The sequence below is a fragment of the Podarcis erhardii genome (genome assembly GCF_964252035.2).
Source record: "Podarcis erhardii genome assembly, contig: HAP1_SCAFFOLD_656, whole genome shotgun sequence".
In the NCBI taxonomy this organism is placed as follows: Eukaryota; Metazoa; Chordata; class Lepidosauria; order Squamata; family Lacertidae; genus Podarcis; species Podarcis erhardii.
The window spans coordinates 1-16,732 of NW_028292989.1; the positions used below are offsets into that span (position 1 = coordinate 1).

The following is a 16,732-nucleotide window of genomic DNA, read 5'->3' on the forward strand; positions in this document are numbered from 1 at the left end:
CGGTGAGAGGATCATAGCAGAAAATTTACAAAGAATCAAAAGAGGCCTACTACGTAGTCTAGATAAGCTTTCAGTGGCCTGCAAGAAGAAAACTACCAGCCAAGTGAATCCAAAGCTAATATATTCATGCAGAGTGAGAGAGCAATAAAGGGAGAATAGGTAAGAGCATAAATGAACGTGTGATATACCTATATGAATACATATATATACGTACATATATAGATCTATTATATCAAAAAAAAATCACAAGATATGATCGGCGTGTTGACAATAAAGGGTTTGAGTAAAACTATCTTCCATGCCTACCGTGGAACGCTAGTACGTGCACCACCAACGTGCTGTGCCGCGCCTCCTTGCGCAGAGGCAGCGTTTGTGCCCTGCACGCAGACGAGTGAATCAGCGACAGACTATTGCTCAATGTAGTAAGCATTGAAAACAAAAAATCCGATTGCTACAATTGCAAAATGTTAAAGCTGAAGACAGAGACAAGGGAAGAAGCTTTCAGCAGGCGCTGTGTTTGGACTCACTGCGAGTGAGGGATTTGCCAATGGCTTTCATTACACACATATACATATATATATATACATATGAACAATGATATGCGAGCTGTGCTGAAGCAACGTATTTTGAAATCAAGCAGTAGTATACAGAAAGAATTATATGTTCGAGATATTAAATTCTCTTATGAACGATATTGCAAGTAAGTTATGAATTATACATATATGTATATATTCAACTGTTTTCAGTGCGCAGCCTTTCCGGATTAGCAAGCAGAAATTTCACAAAGAAACTGTAGCAACCGTTTTTCTAGATATATATTGAAACACACTAATAACAATTATTTTCTTGTAAAAAAAGGAGAGACAGCAATTTGGTGAAAGCAGACTTTTACGTAGCTCCTCCCTGCCTTGAAGAAACAAATCAAATATACACTTGACATCATCCATGTACGATGTAATCTCCAGCGGAAAAGGAAGCGAAAAAACACAGTCCAGAAACCGAGATCACAGCTTTTTCGGCTATAATTCATACGTGTAGAAGTTTGATTCTGTGAATTAAAAAAAAATGTATTTTGCAGTTGTACTACATGCACATAGGTTAGCAGAAGTCATAAAAACGTGCACTGTAACATTGTGGGCTCGAATTAGATAGTACCGCTGTGCTGATTCACCTATAAGCCTCATCACACGCTTATCGACCATATACAGGCGAATCTACGAAATGATATATATATCATAAGTACGTAGACTGATAAATTTAAATACCAGACACATCTATATACGGTTGTATGGGTAGATAGATTTAATCTCACAATCATGAGTGTGAAAAATCCACTAAAGAAACCACTACTACATTGTCCTTGCACCGATAATATCGGGCGTCTGTGCACTTCTCACGCATTTCTGTCATTTTTTTTCTACTCAAGACACAAAACATCACTTTTTGATAAGATAAATATCAATTGGAAAGGAAAAAGGCATTCCTTTCTTGTCCGCTTGAGAAAGGTATGGCATCACCGGATTATGACAAGAAATCACCGTCCATGAGCTGATGGATAAACGTTTTGATATTGATTTTCGTGGTGGAATCTGTCTGGTGAATTGTTGCCGTGTAAATATCCGTAGCCAGCTTCTCTTTCCCGCCTCTCACAGAGTATGCAGGAACGCAGATACGGAAATAATAGTACAATAACTATCTGAACAGTTGATCGCGAGACAGTGCACCACGAATAGATTTTTCCAATGAACCAAGGGGATCGAAGTAAATTAATCCGTAGCAGCTTACCACCATTGCTACCTTCGACTACGACGAGACGCGGTAATTATACAGTTTTTTTCTCAACCAACAAAATACCCCCTCAAAACCAAAAAAGAAAAAGTTTTACAAGACTTATGAAGAGGCTTGTCTGATTCTGTCTCCTATTCAATGAACCTCAGCTCCCATCAAATATTGGCTGAACCACCGTGCACGGCGACTCGGCTACACAAGTTGAGCGACGGCAGACGTATACTGCGCCGAGCACGCGTTCTTTTTAGCGGACAAGCCTTACTATTCGATATCCTCAAGATGATAGCATTAGAAAGTAAAGGCTCAGGGCCTGTTCAAAATAAATTTGCCAAGGTGCAAGCTTCATCAACTTGTGCAATGAAACCTTCGTATGGTAACGTTTTTGAGCAAAATCCGTGCATTATTGCAAAACATACGTGCAACGCGGCAGCAATAATGAAAGGTCGTTATTTGATTGGTAGCGCATCTTCCTTGGTACGTAGAGTGAGTAGCTGATTTACAGTGGTTGTACACAAGTGGTTAGTCGCTCCCTTTGACAGCTCCAGCACAACTTATGCTTTATTTATTTCATGTCGATTGCAGAAGAATCAAACTCCTAGATCGAGCCAATGCTGCCGGTGGCGAAAGCTAACTGCAAATCGTGCGCTGCTCCTCATGCAGCATATTGTAAAAAGCGTACGAAAAAAAAGTTTCGAAGCGCTACCAAGTCTTTCCCCATGTTAGATTGAACGAAACCGGTGTCGCATGAATGTGTTTCGATAATAAATAGTTAACAAACATATAGATACACACACATATGGCCGTATCGTACATATTTGACTGCGTGTGTAACTGCCTGTGTAAACAAATATGGATTCATGAATTATATATATATATATATAATCCGGATCGTCACATCAATGAGCACGGTATGGACACCTTATTTTCCAAGTCCGCGCACAATCTCCAGCGTGACCCCCTAAGCAGTCAGCAGATGTCAGGCGTTATTTTTGCATTATAGAGTTTCGGCCACGTTGAGGACCTTCCAAGGATGCAGCTAGAGAGTTTTCAATGTATGTCTAAATATCTGGCTTTACGTAGTCCTAGAACAAAGATTTCGCAAAGCTGAACACTTATTCTAGGGAGTTGCACTACAGGTGCATGAAGTGACAGATAGAAACCTAATGGGACTAACCAGAAAAGGTTTCTTACTATAGATCTTTTAATTGGTAGAAGAGATAAAACTCTGCAAGCTGTTCTTTGCTAGAATCAGAAAAGGTCTTATTGAATCCTGTGTAGACCAACCAGCAAGGTATATTGCAGTGTGTTTCTCAGGTGATGCAGCCCCTCGCAAACCTGTTTATTCAACCTATGACTGAATGTTTTAATACTGCGGTGCGCCATGAATGCATATATGCGGTACGCTGCACGTAAAGCTTGTCTACTTCATCCAGCAGCGAAAGGTGTCCTGAGCACCCTGTTTGGACATTAGTGTGTGGCAGAAAAACACGCGGGAAACTTGCTTAATTTTGAAGCATTATACGAGGAATGAATACTTGATACATCCGTACCTCAAAACACTGATTGAACTCAATGACAGCAACTTGTTTCAGCAGGACTCGATTGTTTCTTGAACTACCAGGTTTTAGGACATTCAAGCATACTAGAAACAAAGTTCCTGAAAAATTGCGTGAGATCTCTTTCTGAAGCATTGCTTACAAGTGTGAAGATGACAGAAATGTTTATCAATACGTCGTCACATGCTATTTCGCAGTTTCTCAATTGGACAGGACAAAACTGATAGAAACTCGCTATACACGCTTATGCACATACGATCTCTGAGACGAATCAAAATGATACACGAAAGTTGAGACACCTGCGGTAGACGGGAGTTTCACCTGAAGGGAAAGCTTTGAATCTATAGAAGAAGCTATTCTCAATTAGCATTCTTTGCGCTATTTTTTGGTACAGTTCTATCTGTTTGACTTTTTGTTCCTTTAAGAACAGCAAACCATTTAGAACCACTGTTACTATGTGCCCCTGACCTGTTACTTGGATTCAGAAATAAATCCACCCACGGTAAAATCATCTTCTCCTCATCTTCTCTTGTCTCTCGGCCGCAGCGCGTTCGGCCTCTAGTTTGGCTTTTCGTGCAGCCACCCTATCCTTCTCCCCAGTGACTACAAAGTTGAATTCCAAAAATTTCCTTTTTTCTTCAGGCCAACAACAAGGAAGACGCGACAGGGGTGCTATGAATTCATTTACCTCGATCGGGTCCCGCCGCAAGTGGCGCTGTTTTACGGGGCTCCACGACGTTGTCTACGCAAGCTTCAAGAGAACCAGAGGTGTAGCCTTCAGTCATCTGCAAGCGATGCGTCAAAAGCGCTGGATGTGCATATGTCAATTGCTCCCGTCTTACAACTTAAAATAATGTGGAGGCAACGCTGCAGCTGTGTGGCTAACTCATCTTCCAAAACTGTTTCCTTAGGAAGAAAGTGCGCATATTAGTTGTTCATTTGATATGTACCAGACGTTAGGATCCCGGCATAATAGAAACTTCTTAGTACGTGTTCAGTGTACACAGAAAATTCGCTAAGCAAAAGCCAACAGACACTATAACAGACGGTTTACGTCCCTAATCACCTTACAGGCATACACTGGGGAACTGGTTGAACATTTTTCTACAACGACAGATGGTATGCGTTTGAATCTGACTACATTTGCGTACACTTAAGTAAGGGCTTTCAATGGAGATGTCAAGAATGTGCTTGGATTCTTTATCGGTAAATTGCTCTTTGCTTTAGATGCTGACAAGATCCCTTTCTGATTTTGAACACTACTGATATTATTAGGCAATTGTGAAACACACTGATGAGTGAATTTTGGTGGATCCTTTCCTCACGAGTATGTGCGTCTTCAAATCGGGCGGGAGATGTATTTGTTCACAGCCAAGCACCCACTTTGATGTAAACAACAAAGTAGAAACAACACCTAAACAGTTACGAGATAAAATAAATCTTAAAACAAACATGTTCTTTACTGTGTTTTTTATGATGTGATGGTTCATGGCAGTCCCTGATAAAGTACAATATTGTTGTACGGGGAATTCGAGCAGGACTGCCTATCAGAGCACAGAGAATATACGAGGGTCTGTGCGCCGTTAAAAGTACTATATTGGACACAAGCATATTTAGTTGAGGTCAATCCACACATCTGTTGCTAGCGTTCGGTTAGTTTCTTGGACAATTAATTCTCCAATTTCTAAAGGACTGCTCGCCACGACTGCTCCACCGGACTGAAATCTGGTAATTGCAGATATCTTACCTCTACAATAGTTGAAAGTTTTGCTGTCTCTAAGGTTTTGAAAGCTACGTGTTGTCTTCGCAGGAACATTTGAATCAACTCGCGTCTAGCGTTAGAATCTGGAGCGTCTATCCATAGCTTGTGCTCAAAGAAGGCACACATTCCCTTTACGTCCGCTGTCTCAGCAAATGGTTTCGACGTACAGCCGATAATCAAGATCCGGCTACAGTCTTCAGATTGGTTCCCAGGCGCCTTTACCTTGTAAAACGCAATTTTCACTAGTTGACATAGCATGTGCAGACGTAAGTCAAATAAGGACACAACAAGCGATATGTAGAAGAGCGTCTATTATTAGGCAGTTGATATAGTTTATCTACACGTGTAACTTTCACATACAAGAATTAATTTATGCACGTGCGGAATATATATGTATATAATATATATCTACTTTCGAAATTTAGTTTTAACATAATGTAATTTTTTACATATAGTTATGTATAAGTTTGATCAATTGCGTATATATATATGTATACATATGTCAATCCCGTACTATGTCATGTGTACGTATGTTAATACGTACGAGATTCAGTCTATGTACCAGAATATATATATATATATATATATATGTACATAATGAGGAATTCACTGCAGTACCTACGCGTATATAGATATGGCTTTATGCGCGAGTTTTGGTAGAAGTGTATACTATATCTAGACATATTAAGTATACGTATATATATATATATATATATATATATATATATATATACTTATGTATATGCAGATGATCGCTGAAGAAATTCTTCATATTTTGTGAATTTGTCATAAGACTACATACCAGTTCCAGCCAAGGTGTGAATTTAATGTATACATACATGTAAAATCAATAATCTTGTAATGTATCCTGTGTATATATATATATCATTGCATACGAGTTCAGTCTATTTGTATATTATATATATATATATATATATATATATATATATATGCACATGATCGTTGAATGATTACACCTATTTGTGAATTTGTCATAAGACTACATACCAGTTCCAGCCAAGGTGTGATTTTTATGTATACATACATGTAAAATCAATAATCTTGTAATGTAACCTGTGTATATATATATCATTGCATACAATTTCAGTCTATTTGTATACTATACATGTACATATATATATATATATATATATGTACATATCATATCTAGTCCATATAAATGCGTGTACAAATATAATTCATATGCGAGTTGCAGTAGACGTGTAAAATATATATATATATATATATATATATATATGTATATATATCTACATAATTGTAGGGAGATGAGTCGTACATCTAGTACATACTTAGAGTCTACGCACATAGTGTTATTCCTGTCTTCATTTATATGTCTAGATAATTATATAAACAATATATATATATATATAGACATATTGTCTGTATATTTGTATACGTGAATATCTACCTATCGGTACAAGCATATATGACAACAGTAACTACAGAGAATCCGAGCAGTCTTTTTCTTGAAAGCATGCGCATCATATGCTGCTCTGTGACTGCACCTATAGCATCATGAAAAGAAAGCTTTTGCATGCACACATTTGCACGCTGCTGATATATATCTCACTGAAAGAGTGGAGCAGAGTAAATGCTACCGCAGACGTCAATGTATACTTTTGACACAAATATATACACATACACATACACATATGTTCTATATATAAATAAGTTAGACTCGGAACTGCTCAGGGATGACGCAAATTTTGATGAACAATTCGTTGAGAGTGCAGGTGGTCTACTTGCCTAATAACGCACAGCACCAATTGTTCAAACTGCCTTTTCAGTTTGGCGTCTCCTTCATTCGATAACGTTCAGTTAGGTTTTACATATATGCATTCAAATGCGCATCCATATGGGCACACAATCTCCTATATATCAATGCATCCAGTTGCTTTCATATGTACGTGTATATGTATATCGTACACTTCTGTTTCTCTTCGTTATTGCTACCCTATTTCGTTTAAATACGTATATATTTCCCTGCTGACAGAATTGAGTGTTATGGTGCTTTGAAAAGCTGAGCGACTGTGTACGGTTCAAGTGCGCAATGTGTGCATGATTGAGGACTGACTTATGAAGCTTTTCGCTTGTCTTCACGTGTCTTCGCAGACTGGAATAATGTGCAAATGAAAAATTTATGGTAGATCCTGCGTATCTTGTGAAATAGGTAAACGCATGTGGCATGTGCTGACACGCATATAAAGCATTGGTTGATGAAGTTCATTTTTGATTTTGAATGTACAGACATTCTCCAAACTAAATTTATCACATACATGTTGAAGATGATTTTTTAGTTGGTCTCTTATCCTGTAGGCAGTGGAAGCTGCCTGACTTTTGCCAGTACCCTTCTTTTCATTTCTTTTCTTCGCTGTGAAAACTTCATGCACTTGATCTATGTAAATAACAGCAGGTGCCTCTTGCTGGGCCACGTGAAACGTGTTGTGAAGCATTAAAGAAGTGCCAGTCTTCGGCTGTTTGTATATATTTTCAATCACATTAGGTGAGAGGTCAAAGAGTAACGCTCCTGCTTCGGTGGCGATGATGCGCGAAAGGAAAGATTTTCCCGAACCTGAAATGTAACAGACCTTCTTCGGGAAAATGCGATGAAGTTATTTCTTCCGGAAAAAATTGAAAGAATCTAACAGGATTGTCCGTCCAACTTGTTGGGAAAACAGAACAGTTTCAAAACTATTCCAAGCATAGGTTGTTGCTGTGACATTTCGTTCTGAGTTGTACACTGATGCAATAATAGAACGCTATGCTTTGCCCTCCGCGCTGTTTCACCCTGAACTCTTCCAAACTATATGATAGAACCGCGCGTGCATCTAGCGGGTTAGGCCCATCTAGACATCCACCAGTTTATAGAAACTTCGGCGGATATGTGTGTATAGAGGATCAGCCAAAAACGCAGGCTGTCAAAGTGGTGCCCCTCAGAGACTTCATAGCTTCCTCGTCTGCTGATTCAGTAGTTTTGCAATATGTCAGATACGCTAAGTGGTTGACTTCACTAAAGCTCAGTGTGCTTTTTCTTTGATCGCGTGGCGTTCTTGCTTACGCGATATATAAACACGCTCATCAAATTAGATATACTTCGAAATGTTCAATGCCTAGGTGTGTAGACATCAATATTGTATTCGAGGATATTATAACACATCAGCACATATATATATATATATATATATATATATTCCCTTGAGACAGTATAATACCTTCCTTTTTATCGTAAGAGTTGAATAACTAGTGGACATATACCAACAAATGAAAGCAGACAACACTTCAGTTTCCCTTTTCTATCGCGAAACTCTACACGAACTACACGAACATTTTCATTTCGATATATTTCAAGGTTTTCACGTAAACTGAAAGTATCTGTATTTCAATTTACTCGGCGCTCAGTAAACTAAGTAATTCGCTCTTCTTATCTTATACAAGACTCAGTGGCCTTTATGCAAGACATTGTCCGCTATTAAACTTTGTCAAAACTGGAACTAGGAAGTTACTCATAAAATCGTATAAATTTTTTGTCCTCTCTGTCCGTGTTGCCTCTCACCTTCGGGTCCGAAAAGCAGCAACGTTTTCGCTGGAAAAGGTGTCCGTTTTCGTATATGATTGGAGGCTAATGGGAGTATTATTTGTTCAACCAAATACTGTTTTACGTGCCAAGCGGTGGGAGAGGGCAGCATGTCGCTCAAAGGAAGGGACACTGGTGACGGTACACTTCCGCAAAAGTCATCTAATGTTGCTGGTTCCACAGCTTTCAAAATGCCACCTCTGACTAATTCACCAAACAGCTCATCATCCGAAACTCCAGCGACGAGCGTTGTTGCAATGCAGCACTTCTTGTTCTTTCTTTTTTCCTTCTTCTTCGACTTTTTTAGTCTTTTATTTTTCTTCTTCACCTTCTCCTTCACGAAGTCCAGTTTTTCTTGCATCTTCTTCAAATCTCTCTGCAATACCTCTTCTACATATTTCTCTGCTTCATCTTTTATTGCGGGCAGCAGCGAAGACTGTGCTAAACACTCATCGAAGTGATTTTCTTGATTGACGGTGCATTCGTATTTTGCCCATGTTGTATCGAACTCTTCCGCCAACGCACGCAGCTCTCCCACCACCCCCTCCCCTTCCAAAGCAGCAGGCGCTGGTAATTCACTTTTCATGTTGGACTTTTGCTCTTCTTTTTTTGCGGCTGCGAGGGTGAACGAGGATCCAAGGCATCAATGTTCAGTCTGGGCGCCATTTCGCGAATTATACTTTAAAACAAGCGAAGTGTACAATTTGAATTGTCTTTATGCGACTTCGAGTAATTTTTGAAATTTGTTAGTGAGCCGAGAGAACCGGGCAAAATTATTGGTGAGGAATAAGTATTTATTTGTGGGTGCCTATGCGCCATACAACCTCGTCAGCACTATCAAACGGCCGTACAAGTTCCAAAGTCTATTATTTCGGGACAGCTCTGAACGATGTCAAAATCGCATGAGCCGAGGGAAGTCGGCTACTTGCTCGGTAAGACATAAGATGTGCGTATGACAGTCATACAATAGCATCAATGATACCATACTGGTGCACGAGTAAACCTCACGCACACAGTCAAAAAAAGAATTAGATTTCATCTGGGCGTTTATGACAGGGTTCATTCTTGAACTCGATTGTAGTATCAATAATAAAAGCATGGTGGGATTTTTTCAGCTGCAGCTGCATATGCTTCTAAAGCAGCGTGTCGGTGCATTTTGACTCACCTTCGTCTAGGTAATAGGTTGTCATGACCTTACTTTTTAGCAAATACAAAGTGTGAGACAAAAAATCTTTCAGGTAGAGCACCACTATGAGATTTTTCAAAACGCTAGAGGCCATGACGCAAACAAGTTGAGAGGAGAGAAAATCATTTGTAAGATTTTTGCCATGTGTAGACATGTATTCTATTATTTCTAGATTTTTATGTTGAGGTGGAAGAATTTACGCTTCATTAGCCGTCAACGTTGCCACACAAGTTCGTATTTCCGAAATCAAGTTAGCGCGTGTATTGCAATTGTAAAAAATTAGATCTCATCTCATATAGGGACTGCAATTTACGTAAGCTCCCTGCACAATAAAAACGTATTATCTATACGTATATGTATATCTACATATATGTATATCAATATAATGTATTTATATGTATACATATTTGAATGTATACATGTGCGGAGGGCCCTCAATATAAGATGCACGCACCACTAGTACACTTGGCTCGACATTACGAAGGTCAGCTTTTTGCATGAAAGCGTAAGGGCGCATGCACATTCTATGTGTGTATGAAAAAATTTTTTCCCGTAGCGCAAATACGCATGCACTTTTCAAGTGCATATAAATGCTTACAATGCAGCGTCATCTCTCCTTCAACACTGTTTAATGGTCTGATAAGAAGAGGGAGAGGAATAGTGCTTCTGAGAAACTGAAAACGTGGTATCAAGAGCATTCTCTTCTAATGAGTTCCTTAGTAAAGGAAGAGACGGTCATTAGATTAGATATCAATGCGGATGCATTATCAATAAACCATCAGCTACGGGGCTTCAAAACAGAATGATCAGAAAGCTGACGCATAATGCCTACCCGTGGCCTGTGTTGTTCTCGCCTTCGAAGATGATCCTGTTGTAGCTGGTGCACTATTTTTTTTGTCCAAGCCCGGTAGTCGAGCACTGTAAGATAGTCCTTCAGATAAAACCGGAAGGGCGTCTCCAAAGTCTTTCTTTCGATCAGCAAGAGACGCAGGAAGGCAGCCGACTCTGCTGCGAAACTCTAACATCCAGTCTTGCCCTTCTTCTATGCCTCGTATCTTTCCAAAACAACACAAACAGCATCAAGCGATTGATGCGAAGGGATCAAGCACAGCATTTGTAGCAGATTCTCACAGCAGTCACCATAGCTGAAGATGAATGCTAGTTCATGAGAATATTAGGAGATACTCAAAGCTCCTATTGCCAATTAACGGAGGCAGCAACAGCAGCACTGAATCTTTTTCGCAAAGCTGACTAAAACGTGATCAGTAGTCACTACAGCAACGGCGTGCTTTTTGAGGAGAAAAATGTTGTTCAGGTTTTTTCCTTTTAGTTTAATTTGAGTATGCATAATAGCCGCGAAGTGATAACAGCTATCTAGAAGCAGCATCACCAACAGCAAAAGCAGCAACAGCCAGGCGTCCTCAGCACCTCAGTTCGACTAGCTTTTCCGCGGCAGCTCCGCGCAGATATCTTCGCATACTGGCAACCAACTTGCTTTAGCATCAGACTTCCGATTAGCTTATTCGTTTAGTGTGCTTTGACTATGCAAGTTTGAGGGCGTAAGCGTGCATAAGAGAATACTGGTCACTAACAGTAAAATGGGAGATAGCTCTGCATAATTTCGGTATTCAGAAGTGGATTCCATACATTGTATACAGAAGCAAGATATATATATATATATATATTTATATATATATATATATGTATACGTGTATATACATCACCTCAAAATTTGCGGAAAATATATGATGTGGCAGACTATGTAAAACTTGAGCTTATGAGGTTGCGGTAGTGTGCTGAAAGTAAACGTTCTGCTCCTGATGCCGCTCTCTTCAACAGAGTTAGCTTCTTTGAGAGCGTCCTGCATAGTCTTACTGGGTGAACTCGACACGCATTTACATGCAGAAAATTGATTCTTGTAGAATGTATACTGACTACGTACGGCGACGCGTGAAGCTCATACCTTCAGTTCCTCTCCAACAGTAAGGCGAAGCTCCTTGAGCGCGGTGCTTATGCCCACGAAATATTCTTTTTCTGCTTCGACTTGAAAGAGTTTTCTTGTGTGTAGGATACGCTTCAGCTTTTCCTCTTCATCCTTCTCGTTTTCCGCACTACTCTCTGGTACGTCAGCGCCCAAAAAGCACAATTGCTCTTCCACTAGCCGCCGCACTCTAGAGCGGCAAGCCTGTCCTCGCCATGCAGCTTGTATCCTCACTGCAGCGCGAATCCTGGCAGGATCCACTATGTCGCACACACAGTTTCTTTATACGTAGCCAAAGTCACTCGCGGTGAAAACACTTCTTGATTATAGTACCCAAATGTTGATCTAAGTTTGTATTAGATGACCACGGGTCGACGACCATCGAAATAATCATGCACCAGATGCGCCTGTACCAGCGCTAACTTGAACAAGTTTAAATTTATATATATATATATATATATATATATATATTTTTATATATGCATGCATATATAAGCCTAATCCTGCGACTTTATATATATGTTTATCCATATCCAATGCTGCAGCAGTCTATCTGAAGAAATTGACGCTTCTGGCGATTACAAAAGATAATTTGATGCATCATAAAGGGATTGTACAGGCCAATACGGAACGCTCCACTCGCGAACGAGTGTATGTGTGCATTCATTGAAGTTATAAATAATTCTTTTAGTGCAGCTAGCATCCACAAAGATAAATCTGGGAAATTTGAGCAAAGCGTGAGTGTCAGTAGTGGATTTTTGAATTCTAACGCACGTTTAAATGTGAATCGTCGCTGGGACGTCAGCTGCATTAGCATGGAAAACTCTCTGTTTCCGTAGTGCCGAACAATAATCTATCTACTGCAATAATTGAGCCGAAGACGTGGCGGCGCATTCGTAAAGCTGAGAATGATGACGCATCACCTGAGAGATGCAAAACCGTTTTCTACACTCCTGATTGCTAGATTTCTTTCTGCACACGTAGTTAGCCCGTATCACCTATGCGGTATCTTATATATCATGAATATATATATATATATATATGAGCGTAACCACGCGAGCAATCGCTTCAATTTGTATCTGCAGACTTCTCACTATCCATATATATAGAGTATAGGTTGTTATCTGATATGCATGTTTTAAAAAGGATGTTCAACATTTGTGATTGAAATAAAGGATAAATCGATCAAGTGGAGAAAAGCTGCTATGGAGTGCAGCACATTGCTATACAGTAGAGATGTCTCCAACTTTTCGTTCTGGAGTTCAAAATACCTAATGTGGGTAAGTTCATGTGTGTGTGTTTGTGCATGTGTATGTATTGTAAATGGGAATGGAATGACCACCCTAGAAAATGAAAACGTTTTCGAACACAGCTACGCTTCACTGTTTTGAAAAGGTTTTTCGGTTAGGCGGCTAATGCTGTTGATTCCTTTTTAAGAGTGTTTTATAAAACATATGTGCTTGCCTCTTGTTCTCCTACAGCTGCGCACTTGTAGGTTTGTAAATATAAGTGCCTTTGAAAACGTCATTATCAAAATACGATTACGCATTTTCAGGAAACAAAGGGCCTGACGATACGGAGGGATCGGAGGCTGTCTAAGTGTATTCTCCTCGATCTGTTATGTAGAACAAAAAAATGCGCTACCTGTTATGCCTGCTCAGCACTGAGGAGTAGGAGAGAAATACAAATATCATATGTAACGCCCTTCAGCGTCAGCATGTATCGAGACACACAATTAATATATATATATATCTGTATATATATATATATATAAGGTAAAGACTAGGAAGAACATTCCGAAAAAGACGTAACACGATCAGGCTTTCAAAATATAGGAATAGGTAAACTCTGAATACCTTGCCGTCCTACATCGCCTGCGCTAAAGTCTGTCATTTTTGCCTTTATACAAAGACGGTAAGCTTTATAGCCTCTCCTCTGTTGTATCCGCCGTCGGTTTTCTAATTTGTAAACTCTTGCTTTCAAAGTAGTTTTGCAATTTTCAACTTACGCTCGTTTCAATTTTCTTATCCTCTATGACTACTTTTTTCTGTATCAAGGTGTCAAGCCTGATCATGTCACTCCCAGATGTCGCTGACTGACTTGTGTTTTGTATGTAAGAACGCCTTCGTCTTCTTCGAAAAGATATGAGGAGGTTCAGACGACGTATACTTGCTCGTCCTCTTTCATGCAGAAGTATAATCTTCCTGGCTTCTTCTTCTGTTAGCAGCGGTGTCAACTGAATAGGCTTCTTGAAATCATCTTTAAACGGCCTTCCGCTTTCTGTTATAGGTTACGCACAGTATATTGGATTATCAATCATCCCAACGGGCGTTCGCACGTCATGTGACAGCTTTATATTTGTTCCTACAATGTGTATATACTCATATGAGGGATCCCCTCCCAGATACATCTGGATATACGTGCAATCATGTTTTTTATGAGTCAGAAAAAATCTTCTGTCGTGCCGTAGAAAGTTGGTGCTGAGAAGCGCGCAGAGCGCTCCATCTGCAGAACGGTTGTGAGGATCTGAGAGAGTGTATAAGGCACAAATAAGTCTAGGTTCCGTTTTGAAGAACCATTTCAATATTCTCGTGCTTTAGAGCTTGTGTTTTCACACAAGCACTGGTTTGTCCAACCAAGATGCTTTATCAACTGGACAGTCACAACTCACGTGCGTCGGACAGCACACTGATTAGTTAAAAGAAACGTAAATGAAAAGTGCTAGAATAAAGTGTTCCGTTCGCAAATTTTACCTTATGAAGCAGCAAGAGCGTACAGTACATTATCAAAAAAAGTAGTTGAATGTGGCACTGCAGGTAGGGTTTTTTAATTCAAATTTCTTTATACCAATTTAGACTCATACAGGCAAAGACACTTGTGCACGCAAGTGATTATACGCTTGCGTTATGTACAAACACAATATCATAGCATATTTGCAACTGCCGCAAACTCATATATGTAGCGCTTTCACGTCTATACACACATCACTGTTATATATATATATATATATATATATATATATATTCACATGTATTTGTAATGATCAACATGAAAATTTATACGTCTGTGTATAATTTTTCCAACACCGAATCCATGAAGCTATCCGGTGTCAAACAGTTATATGCAAATACATTGATTCTTTTTTCAGCACTTCCATACGTATTTGATTTTCCTGCTTGGTTTTCAATGTTTGCATTGATACAAAGTACTCGTGTTGAACATGCATATATATATATATATATATATGAACTGAACTCTAAGAAAGAGAAAATATACAGTTATATCAGAAATACGTGCTGACCGGTAGGCAGATGTGTGATTACAGCGTTCGCATTCTAAAATTCTCTCTCTGCACTATCTGGATGTTCAGCTAACACGCGCGTTTGCAAATGCATTAACTTACACATACAGTGTTGTAAACTATTCAACTACGAGCACATCGCACCTGACAGAGAACTGTTGGAGAAAAAATTGTGGAGCTTCTGCATTTTTAGGTCCAAAGCCCCGCATTTCTCGACTTCTTCACGTATATAGCGCGGAATGCGCAGCAGCGCCTGTTCTGGTGTCACATCTAGATACGCAAGTATATCCATGATATACATGTGCGGAGAGCCATCTCTCTGACCATTTTCTATCATTCGCTTTTTCACCTCTAGTACTCGAAGCAACACGGCGTCTAGCACCTTTCGTACGTGCTGACGTTTCTGAGGCTGAGTAATGTAGTGATGGCATTCTTCTAATTGATTTGCCAACAGTATATAACGAACGTAAAGTCTCGCGAGTTTCGGGGGATACATGGAACCTTCAGCAGCATTCGTGATCGGCAATTGTGTGCACTCTTCCTCCAATGATAAGAGGTCTTTCAGCTCCTCCATGGCCCCTGTGTACTTTGAGTTGAATGTCTGATGCGACATGATGACGGTGAGTATTTAGCTTGACGGCTACTCGCATCAGTAATAAATACATATATACTGTCAAAAAGAGCTACAATACTTGCGCCTATCCGACGAATCCGAAAAAAGAAAGAAAAAAAGAGTATATTTACTACTCGCAGCGCAAGAGTCATTACAGAAAAGTTTTTTGTCAGTCAATCAGAGTTCATACACGAGGGCCGTATATAATGCAACTTTTACAAAGAGTAAGGAGATGAAAGTATAAGAAGGCATTCAGTACCTACAAGCTAACGGAGTTTCCCACTCCGCTTGACAAAAAAATTATGACATATGTCTTTTACTGATCATTTTTCTGCTGGAGCAAAAACAATAAATTACTGTATCGAGAAGATTATTGGAAAGGCTCTTAAAGCAACTTTTGTGGTGAAGAAGGCGATGTAAACTATTGATATCTGATATTTCACAACGCCTTATCGCTGGACTCTAACGTTGAAGTAGACAGGAAGTTAGATATTTTGGGACGATGAGAGCTTCCTAGTCTGCAATTACATGTAAGCGCGTAATTTCCATACGTTAGTATACGATGATTCGAGATACTGCTGACCGCCATTCTTCCAGGTGTAGTAAGAGCAAAGACGTTTCCAAGCGGTGAATCAAAGAAGAGGAAATCCTAAAACATTGAAGTGGGCGAGGTATACTTCAAAACTTAGCTCGAAATTCTAGAGCCAGTGAAGGGGGAAACGTGGATGTACGGAAAATAACGCTTAGCATATTCTTATCACCTCGAATATGTATAGATTGATGATACTCAATAGCAAAAAACTGATTCAAAAATATGTACCTTCATGACTTTTCTGAACTAGAGCAGATATATACATATATATATACGTAGCCCTGTGCCGGTCGAAACATGACCTTTGAGGAGTTGCTATTGATGAATCTGTAGTAGATTCATTTCGATAATGCCTACC

General features: G+C 39.5%; 1 protein-coding gene across 1 annotated transcript; it reads right to left on the reverse strand.

Annotated features, from left to right (window-relative positions):
• Positions 1-5,091: 5,091 nt before the first annotated feature.
• Positions 5,092-15,782, reverse strand: LOC309334334 (dynein regulatory complex protein 11-like; the record flags this gene model as incomplete). The annotated part of the gene is made up of 9 exons (XM_081882315.1): positions 5,092-5,348; positions 7,475-7,699; positions 8,340-8,367; positions 9,030-9,316; positions 10,720-10,942; positions 11,851-12,128; positions 13,348-13,483; positions 13,877-14,148; positions 15,314-15,782. Coding segments are annotated over 9 exons (2,175 nt in total), but the record flags the coding sequence as incomplete, so codon positions are not given.
• Between the last annotated feature and the right edge of the window lie 950 nt (positions 15,783-16,732).